At 43.7% G+C, this 10,713-nt stretch overlaps 2 protein-coding genes across 3 annotated transcripts; one reads left to right on the forward strand and one right to left on the reverse strand.

The window, feature by feature from the left end:
* Positions 1-6: 6 nt before the first annotated feature.
* On the reverse strand, positions 7-1,558 carry LOC109952364 (tripartite motif-containing protein 16-like). Its single transcript, XM_020587409.1, has 3 exons — positions 1,263-1,558; positions 1,087-1,108; positions 7-929 (listed from the first exon to the last, which is right to left on the reverse strand). Exons 1-3 carry the CDS (start codon positions 1,518-1,520, stop codon positions 196-198), a joined length of 1,014 nt encoding a protein of 337 aa, XP_020443065.1. The 5' UTR covers positions 1,521-1,558; the 3' UTR covers positions 7-195.
* Positions 1,559-1,842: 284 nt separating this feature from the next.
* pargl (poly (ADP-ribose) glycohydrolase, like) lies at positions 1,843-10,327 on the forward strand. Of its 2 annotated transcripts, none has more exons than XM_020587412.1 (16): positions 1,843-2,432; positions 3,362-3,693; positions 4,726-4,848; positions 5,470-5,559; positions 5,651-5,722; positions 5,816-5,902; positions 5,974-6,134; positions 6,221-6,300; positions 6,379-6,451; positions 7,252-7,327; positions 7,408-7,555; positions 8,195-8,273; positions 8,349-8,457; positions 9,159-9,255; positions 9,364-9,492; positions 9,573-10,327. In XM_020587412.1, exons 2-16 carry the CDS (start codon positions 3,364-3,366, stop codon positions 9,689-9,691), a joined length of 1,773 nt encoding a protein of 590 aa, XP_020443068.1. In that variant the 5' UTR covers positions 1,843-2,432; positions 3,362-3,363; the 3' UTR covers positions 9,692-10,327. The 2 variants fall into 2 exon arrangements, with proteins under 2 accessions (XP_020443068.1, XP_020443066.1); XM_020587410.1 differs by lacking the exon at positions 1,843-2,432 and adding an exon at positions 2,479-2,626.
* Positions 10,328-10,713: the final 386 nt, after the last annotated feature.

Consider the following 10,713-nt stretch of genomic DNA (forward strand, 5'->3'; position numbering starts at 1 on the left):
TGATTTCTCTGGAGGAGACACAACAACACACAAACACATCAGTACAAATATTCCTCCAACATTTAGAGCACAGAGAAGTTTACATCTTCATGTGGACAAACGTCAGTTTAGGCTCCAAGCAACAAACATGGAAAACTAAGAAGTTTCAGCTTTAAAACAAAGATTTTAACAAACTGCATCTGAAGTCACTTCTGTCTATTTGAGTTTAATGAACTCAGCTGAGGCTCCATCACTATAAAGCTCAAGTCCAGCATAGAGAGGCTGAGTGAATGTGGTCTGGACTCTGTGGAGGAGAGTCATGGTTTCAGAGACGCTGTAGAAGGACAGAATACCTGCTGTGTGATCCAGGTACACTCCAAGTCTGGAGGACCGAGGACCTGAGACAGGATTGTGGATGTTGTTGTACCAAAGAAAATAACTGTTTTGACCACAATTTAATGCCCAAGATTTGCCATTGTATCCAAATCGACTTTCCTTCCAGCCCCCTGTTCTCCTGATATCCTTGTATGCGACTGCTACACTAAGTCCTTCCCCTGTCCACTCCACCTCCCAGTAACAACGTCCAGTCAGACTCTCTCTACTCAGGACCTGACACCTATCAGTGAATCTGTCTGGGTGACTAGAATAAGACTGTTGTTGACTAATTGCTGTTGCTTTTCTGTTTCCTTCAGATAATAACAGACGTGTGTATGCTGTGTTTGGATCCAGTGTGATTTCACATGAATATCTTAAGAATCCATCTCTGGTCTTGGGCTCTGCTGGTGACAGTAAAACATCCACTTCAGCCAGTGTCAGTGAGATGTTTGTCCATGTTTCCCTCAGGGCCTCCTGTAGTTTCTCTCTGACCTCTGACACAGCTGCTGTCACATCCTCAAAGTATCTCAGAGAATGCATGTCGATGCTGGATGAGTGTGTAGACTGACTGAGTGCTGACGAATTTCTCAAAGCTTTTTATTTTTTTAACCCTCAGCAGAAGCATAAGACACAATGAAACACGGATGAGCATCCCTGAATGCTTAAAGAAAACAAGAAAAACTATAATAGGATTTGGGATTTAATAAAAGCTTCTAAAATACTGCACCTCACCAGTAGTACAATCTGCTAAAGACTAAAGCTGAAAATAAGAATACTGTGTGATTATAGTGTACGTAATATAGACACCCCGACTTTTAAACATAATTAAATAAACATGCCCTTCCTCTCCCTGTTACTGTATGATGCAGTACAATTAACTGTCAGTTTAGTTACTATTGGCATAGTACTGGGAGTCCAGTCTTCTTCAGCTCCTCCACTAAAGCTGCTAACGTGGTGTTTTTCACCAGGTCAGGCCTCGGTCTGAACGTCTTTCTGCACTGAGGGCAGCTATGGACATGTCTCTGGTCTTCCTCATCCCAGTGTCTTTTAATACAGTTCATGCAGAAGCTGTGTCCACAGGGAATAGCCACCGGATCCTTCAGTAGATCCCGACAGATGGAACAAGAGAAGTCTTCCTGGTCCAGCTGAACTCCTGTCTGCGCCATTTCACCTCTCAGTGACAACAACTGTGTGAGTTTCACTGTCTGACAAGTGAAACCAGTTTGAGTGCTGATCTACGTCACCACATGTTGGTTACACCCATCTTCAAACTGTAGATCTGAAGGGGGGGAACCAGGAAACATCAGGACAGAGTGGAGCTGCTGTGTCTGAGAGAAGAGGGAGGGTCATCAGACTGGACCTCATTCCAGGAAGAGGAAACCAAAAGACTTCAAGTATTCACAGTAGAAGTACTCAGTGCAGAAACACGTCTCCTGGGACTGTTTGACTACTATATATTAAATCATGACATTATTATTGCTCACGCACTGATGTCAAAGCAGGATGTTGCTGTTGGAGGTGGTCGAGGTGCAGCTCTGTTCAACTGTTCTGTTTCCAGCTGCAGCTAATGATTATTTTCATTAGGGATGAATCTGCTGATTAGCCTGCTTTCTCCATTACTTCGCTGACTGGTTTGTAAAAATTGTGAAAATATGCAGAAACATGGTCTCTTGTTGGACATTTCAAGCCTCTCATGGCCCCTGGTGGCCATGGGGCCCCGGGCAGACGCTGAGCTCGCTGGCACCTCGGGCCGTCTCTGTATTCAGGAGTTTCCTTTAGGTTGCCACTGGTCTGTAGCTGCAACAAGCTGACAGTAAAATGTGAATTAAGTATCCCAATGAAGCCAGTAACAGGTTGCACACCGACCTTATATGAATCTGCCGCGTCTGGTTTTCATGCTTGTGTTTGCTCAGTAATTACAGCGCCGCCCTTCACCTACTTTCGTTTTCGCTCCAAAGTGAAAGTAAACCTCAGCCAGTGTGTGTTTGAATGTGTTGTCTGCGTTTTCATCCATGAAACGTGTCATTAACGATAATTACGATCAAGCTGAACACATTCGTCGTGGTCTTTGGTGAAAGGTGAGTGATTGAACCACTGTGTTTTAATTCACTTAGTTATATTTCATGTGTAACGACAGGACGGCGCCACGGGCGGATATTAGGACGAAGCTGTTGTCAGTTTAGGTGGTTTCAGTGCTTGGTTATTTGTCCTGCTGCTGTAAAGACTGGTACCAACAGCCTGGCAGTGATGGAAGAAGTACTCCGAAGTACTGGTGGGTGTACTATTACCACACTGTGACAGTGTTGCTTACGTCTCCACCTAAACGTTTGAGGGCGCACGGCCACATTTCGAGCACTACTTAGTTTGTATGCGCAGAAACATTTACTGGTTTATCTTTAGTGGCTGGGCTGATGGCCATGTCAGTCAGCTGGTCACCACGTTGGTCCAGACTGGAACAACCCAAACATGGGCTGCAACTAGAACAGACATCCGTGTTCCCCAGAGGATGAAGCCTCATGACTTTGGTTTCCCCTGGAGCCACCATGAGGCTGTTGTCAGTTGTTTTTAATGAAACAACTGTTGGATGGATTGTGATGAAATTGGGTTCACACATTCATGGTCCCATCAGGATGATTACAATAACTGGGGTGAAGCTGAACTTTTCATCTGCCCTGTCATCAGGACAAAAATGGAATTTGTGTAAAACTTTTGTTTATGATTAGGTATCCAATCCCATCAGCTGTACTTGGTGTTTAGTACTAATTATCAGGTTTTAGCCTGCTAACACACTGGGCTAGGGCAGTAAATACTAACCAGCTGAACGTGTTAACAAGCTGAGGTACAGTCCGGCCTCACAGAGCTGCGGACGTGGCTGGAGACTCCTTTCTTGGTCATTTTAACAGTCAGAAGCATCAAACATGATCAGTGGTCAGTCAGTTAAAATGAAACCCCACAGTGCTGTGCTTCACTTCCCATTCACTGACCCTCCTTTTCATCACACCCTCAGAGATGGCCGGGTGGCACCGTAATGACAGCTCCCAGGTGAGAGACGCCCTTCAACAAGACAACCACCCTGAGAGTAGTCACACTGACAAACACCAGCCTCAGAAAGAACACAGCAGCAAAGACACACCACACCAGGCCTGCCCCTCCTCCTCCTCGCCCCCTGGATCCCCCAGCACCGGTGATGCCAGAGAGAGGCAGGTGGAAGGGAGGGAGCCAATGAGGCCCAAGGGCTCACCATCATGTTGTCAGCTGAATGAGCTGAGGCGACTTCCACAGTGCCACAACAAGCTGGGGAAACTGACCTTCGACAGGACGCACACCGTCCTTGTAGATGTGAGATTCTCTCCTTTTCAACTTTGTCTCCACTGCTAGAAAGTAACCAAGAATATTTACTCAACAAAAATACTCCATTACAATTAGTACAAGTCCTACATAAGCTAAAGTACAGAAGTATTATATTTTATCAAAGTACCTGTTTCATAGTAAAATGTTCCTCTCACTGATGCATCATCATCTCCGAGGTCAGTAGACTGTTAATCCCGATGCAGCATGGTACTGTTGGAGCTGCTGCAGGTGGTGTTGGCTCTACCATCTTTATATACAGTTAGATACAGTAGTTTAGCCCACTGGTTCCCAATCTAGAGGTCAGGTCCCTCCTAAGGGTCACTAGATAAATTTGAGGGGTGGTGAGATGATCAATGGGAGAGACGCATCAGAAGTGACCAGATGCTCTGACACATGCTGCTTTTTTGAGCTTCTGAAATGCAGTGGAGTAAAGCAAGAGGTAACATTAAGTGGTAGTACTAAAGTATGGTACGTTAATACATGCACACGGTTACCTTCTAGCACCACAGGTGAACATTTTACATAAAAACATACATTTGTCGTCTGTAACACGCTGTTAAAGATTCCAGCCTTTTGTCCTGGTGATGTTTCAGACAGTAGAGTGATTTCCTTCCTCACATAATTTCATTTAAATAACTTCATCATATCACAACCCTCAGATTTGTCCTGCGACCCTGTGGAGGGGCCTGACCCCTAGGTTCGGAACCACTGGACCAAACTAACTGTATGCCCATGTAGCTTCACCTGGAGCAGCATCAACTTAATCTAATGTCAGATGTAACGATATCTCAGTCACAGGAGACATTTTACTGCAGAATGAGTACTTTTGATACCTCAAGAACATTTTGCTGATAATACTGTGCCGAATGCAGGACCTTTACTTTTAATGGAGTACTTTCACATTGTACTGCTACTGTTACTTAAGTAGAAGATCTGAGTTCTTCCTTTGACACTTTATCTCTCACACAAGTTCTCACAGTGCAAAGGTGGTTCAAACACACTACGTTGTTTTTCTTCCAGGTGTCTTATTTCAACTGTGGAGGAGGAATTAAGCCTCAGCGAGGGAGACTCCTGTGGGACAGAAACTTTGTGAAGATGCCGTACTCGCCAGAAAACAAAATCAACAAGACTGGATTCCTCATGGTGAGTTGGGGCTACACACCTGTAGACCTGTTGACCTGTTGTCTTCTTAACTGGCTGCTAAAAAGACAGAGGAGTAAAAAATGTCTAATTCGTGTTTCTTGCATGTGCACTCTTTTGCCAAATAAAAGGGACTATGAGAATGTGTACATGCTAGCAGCTCTGTGAGCCTGCACCGAGGCAACACTAAAAGGCTTTTACTGAAGGGAACAATTAGGTTTTGCATGTGTCCTGTGACAGAGCTTTGGCAGAAGAAACACTGTAATAGGGGAAAAAGGTTGAGCTTAGTTGTGATAAACTGAAATGACATTTGGTTTTGATCGATCGTTCTGTGTCGAGCTGAGCTTCTGAACTCAGAGGTCTGTTGATCAACTCTTAGTCACATGACTTGGATGAGAAGAGGAGCCATGAATGGGAATGTAACCAAACTTTGTTGTAGCCCAAATGCTACAAAAAGTCTCACAGTTTGACCTGCACAGAAACATATGAAGTAGCCCATATACAACCAGATGACTGACACTGCCGTCCCGAAGCAGTGCTGCTAGCATGGCTAAAAAAATAAATACCACCCATATGTAATTAAAGACGGTGAACGGTTCTTAAACTGATCTCTTGTGGTCACAGTCACAGACCCAGGGGCAGAGGTGGGAGGTGATCTCGAAGAAGCTGAAGGATGTGGCCAGTAGGAAAGCAGCGAACGTTGATCAGGTGGAGGTACGATGGCAGCTGTTATACATTTATACACCAATACTATCTCTATGGCCCATGAACCGTTCAACCTCACTCTTCAGCCGTGTCTCTTTAGGAGGCGATCATCAAATATAACCCAAAGTATAAAGGACAGTGGTCATTTGATGCCCTCTCCTCCTTCGTTAAGGTCAGAGTCCATGTGTTTACTTCACATTTTTCAGCTGTATGAGTGAGTGTCTGAGCCCTCTAACGATGTGAAACCCTCATACTTCCTTTCAAGTGTATCCCAGAACAAGAAAACTACTTCTCCACGCTGTTTCCAAAGATCGCAGATTTGGCCTTGAGGCTGCCTGACCAAGTACAGAAGGTAGGAAACCTACTGCATCCGCTCGCTCTGCACTAGGTTCATTTAATGATGGAGTGTGTCCGTGTTCTCAGGCCATCCCGCTGCTTCAGAAGGAACGCCCTGTAGCTGTCACCCTGTCACAGGAGCAGATATCCTGCCTGCTAGCTAACGCCTTCTTCTGCACCTTCCCTCATCGCAACGTGTCCGGACCAAACGCCGAGTACCACAACTACCCCAGCATCAACTTCACCAGGTGACACAGGCTCACTGTGTTACATACATGATTGCAGCTCTTGTCTCCAATGAGTGTGTCTGAGCTCATTGTCATTGTGCATGTAGCCTGTTTGGAAACTGGTCACTCCGGAAGAAAGAGAAGCTGCGGGCTATCATGCATTATTTTAACGTGGTCACGAACGAGAGTAAGTATATGTTCTGCCTTGTCTTTCTGCTGTTAGACGTTATGAGTGAAGCCTTGTGACTGCTGTTGCTCTTTGCAGACAGTAAACCGAAAGGACTGGTGACGTTTGAGAGGCGATGTCTCAGAGACACAGACACACACAACTGGGACAGGTAATAATAAAAATACTCTATGTTTATAGATCACATGTGAAAGCCCAGGTTACAAAGCACTTAACACAAGACAGCCGGTTAAATCAACAAATGACAAAATCAAATATTACATCTAATCATATTACATCAAATGCATTAGATCAGACACGGTCAATGGCTGTAGCTGCTCCGCACAGCTCATAGAGGTAGTGCTTGGTATTCGGGGGGTTACTTTTTTTTTTTTAAATAGAATTTACAATACATAATTTAGTGGGCAGCACAAAAACATTTTAAAGACTACAAGGATTAATGTGTACCACTATCAGTTAAATAAACAATGTATCAATAAGGAAAGGCCACTGGAAAGTGCAAAGAGGTCTGGACTGTTCTGGTTAAAAGCCTGGAGTTGTGCACAGTAGTCGATCAGTAGATAAAGAGGCTGCTGCTATATTCAAGGTCAGATGAGATAAACTTGTAAAATGAACTGCAAGTATCTTTTTGGTCAAACAGAAACCAGGACTTGTCACATATTTGAGGTCAGACCATTGCTGGGACCCAATAACAACAGTTTCTTTAGAGTTCAGTTGAAGGACGTTATAAAATAATCAGTTTTTTATCGGCATAAAGTGAAAAACGATGCTACCATAGCTGCTGATATTTCACTAAAAACCACAAATGTCAACCTCCTGGTTGCGTTGAGATATTTTAGCCTGGACCAAAGCTGTGGGCCGACAGAGGGATGTTCTGTAGCCTGGCTAATAAACCTCTGTATCCAGAACAAACTGAGTCTTTGTGAGTCTGAACCTGTTTTGTTTTGACAGCTGTAAGGAGACACTGCATAAACTGCATGTCACATCAGACGGCAGCATCGAGACTGAAGGTACAGGGCTGCTGCAGGTGAGAATGAACCCAATACACACTGATCCCCAGCTGCTTATGGCCAGAATTCATTTCTCATCATTCCTATGTGCGTGCAGGTGGACTTTGCTTCCAGCTCGATCGGTGGAGGTGTGCTGGGCTCTGGTCTGGTGCAGGAAGAGATCCTGTTCCTCATGAGCCCAGAGCTGATTGTGTCCCGCCTCTTCACCGAGAAACTCTCAGACAACGAGTGTCTGATCATCACAGGTACAGTAGTAATGAAGAGATCAGTCGAGCAGGGTCCCTGTCAACAGATGTGTTCACACAGCACTCGCCTAAGTGACCGAAATTAAGTCAAAAAGGTCAGACCTGCTTTGGTCCCACCCTCTCGATGTGAGGATTCTTTTTCACTGTTTTATATCAGTTTTAAATTAATGTTTTTAGATTTTGGACCGTTGTTTAGGGAAAAGGTTTATCATCAGCTGTTAATTGTGTATAATGTAACTTATGCTGACCAAAGTGCTGTGTCCCCTAAGGCGCTGAATTCTAAGTTAAAGGCTAAGTCGTCAGCGCTCGGTATCTTCCCATACTGTTAACAAATCCCATGGAAAGACAAACCATTAATAAGCATCCTGTAGTTTGACCCCCCACACACACCTTCCTGCTGTCACAAACACTCACTAAAGACTGAATGTGGATTCATCCGCTGCTGAAAATAGTCCCCAACAAATGCGCCATTTCCTCCTGTTTGATACAAACTAGGAACTTAATGAAACACCAGATTTGTGATGAGGGAGCCACAGACTGAGTAGAGAGGTGAACACCACTTTGTTGGGTTTGGTCTTTTCACTGGTTTCATTATTAACAGGAAAAATATTAAACAGATGCCATCACTGTGTTTGTCAGGCTGCCAGCAGTTCAGCCGTTACTCTGGTTTCAGTGACAGCTTCGAGTGGGCGGGGCCATACGAGGACTACCTGGAAAGGTACGAGCATGAGCTTTGTGCATTTTAATTTGGAGTGCACTGGGTTTTCTCACAGATTTAACGTGCTCTTTGCAGAGATAAGTGGGGTCGGATGAAGAGGCAGATCCTAGTGATGGACGCGCTGAACTTCAAACGCAGACAGGAGCAGTACAGTATGATCAACGTGATACGGGAACTCAACAAGGTAGGTAGCCGTCCTTTGGATTTCAGAGCATCCAGAAAGTCAGTCACTGATTTTTAAATTGTTATATATTTCAAAAGTTATTTTGGTAGTTAATTTGGTCAAATAAAAAAAAACTACTGGGAGTTAAAAGTCCATTTAAATAAGTCTTTATTTTTAAAAGAAGCAGCATCTGAAGTCAGGCATAGCTGAAGTGGTAAAGTCCTCCCTAACTTCAGGGCAGCAGCAACCAGGCCTGGTCCCTCCATCTTTTGTGCCCAGTGTTCGTACTTCCAGGATCAGCTGATCTGAACTAGTACACCTCAAACTTCAGCGAGACAGGGAGCAGCTGGACCATTTAACGCCATAAAAACAAAGAAGTTTAAACCGAATCTTAAAATGAACAGGCCAATGAACAGAAGATAGAACAGGTGTAATATGCTGGCGTACAAGTTAAAAGGTGAGCTCCTGCATTTTGCACCAAGTGAAGATGGAAGAGTGAGAAATGACTAAATCCCATAAACAACACATTGCACCAATGAAGACCTGAATAGTCTTCTCCAGCTCGTGGTGATGAAGAAAAGATGTGACTTTTCAGCATACAAAGCTGGAAGAAGCTAGTTTTTACCACAGCACTAATCTGTTTTTATATTGGCTGCTGATGCAAGTCTCATGACTTTATTTTACGTTGTCAGTTTCACATGATTTTATTCATGTCCTTGAAGGCATACTGTGGATTTAAGGGACAGGGGCCCAATGAGCCGGACATCGCCACGGGCAAATGGGGCTGTGGAGCCTTCAACGGAGACCCGCAGCTCAAAGGTTTACTTTAAATGTTGGGTTTCAGTCTACACATGCAGCCACTGGTGAACCACGGATGAACACATGAGAGACTATAACCTTGAGCCTTCTACTTCTGTTCCCGTGCAGCTGTGATCCAGCTGATGGCAGCAGCAAAGGCCAGGAGAGGATTGGCCTTCTTCACCTTCAGGGACCGCGTCCTGGAACAGGGCCTGCAGGACATCTACCGCCTGCTGGTCACAGAGGGGATCACAGTTGGTGAGAGTTCTCCTGACAGAAAACTGTTCAGCTGTTTCTCATTTTGGTCACATCTGACTGTTCAAACTGCTCCTTTACAGATAAACTGTACAGACAGCTGGAGGACTACTGCGGGGTGCAGCAGGCACGTGGTGATCAACATGTGGATCTGTTCCAGTTCATCACAAACAATGTCCAACACTACAGGAGCCATCTGTGAGGACACATTCCTGATCTTGTCTGCATCTGAATTTGCACTAAAATCTAAGATTACAGAAATGAAGAGGAGGTTACTTAATCTGAGCTGTGCTTTACTCCTTGCCACTGTGTTGTCACCTCAGATGGCTGCAGCTGCTCAAACTGTCGCTAATTAATGTTAATTCTGTGAGGAGGAACATGACGACAGGCCAAAATAAAACTTATCTGTAGTTCCAACAGAGTGAGACATCACCTCTTTAGAGGATCTCACCATGTCACATCTCCAGTCAACCTTTATTCACAACTTATTAACAGTTTAAGCTTCTGACCTTGATTTTGTACCAGGACCTTTATTGTTTGGATCAAGTAGCTTGTGAGAAATGCAGTTGTTTTACTGTCTGACATCAACACTTAAGTAAATAATCAGCCTCATCAGCAGATTTCTGATGTTGAATGACTCTGATTGGGATCAGAAACTGAAATCAGAACCAGGACGTCCCAGATGAGAAGAGACAGGAGAAGTTTGATGATTTAGTTTTTTAAAAATTCTGTTTGTGTTTTGATCATTGGAGAAAATTATTATTCATCATTATTAATTGATTTGATTTGATTTGATTTATTCTTTCAAGCATATAAAACAGTTGATAATCAATTTGCTTATACCTAGTACATGCTTGAATGGAGTAGGAAGAAGTCAGACTTATCCAGTCCTACCCCATGACATCATCTTACCATCATTGGTTTGGAAGCAGTAAATGATTCACTTCTGCACACACACACATTATACTAAAAAAGGAATATAACAGTGTTAACATTCTTAAATCACACAGTTGATATAATAAAGAATGGTTACAAAATATAATCATTGAGCCTGTTCTTGCTTATATCTTGATTGACACACACCTTAATATTTACGTTTGAACTCGTCAATTCTATTACTATTTTTTATGTCCACACTTAAAGTATTCCATAGTTTTACCCACTTATGGAAATACAAAATCTTTTTTTGGTTGTACGTATAGCATGAATTTTATAATTTAACTG

Source organism: Monopterus albus, unplaced genomic scaffold, assembly GCF_001952655.1.
Source record: "Monopterus albus unplaced genomic scaffold, M_albus_1.0 scaffold456.1, whole genome shotgun sequence".
Taxonomy (NCBI): Eukaryota; Metazoa; Chordata; class Actinopteri; order Synbranchiformes; family Synbranchidae; genus Monopterus; species Monopterus albus.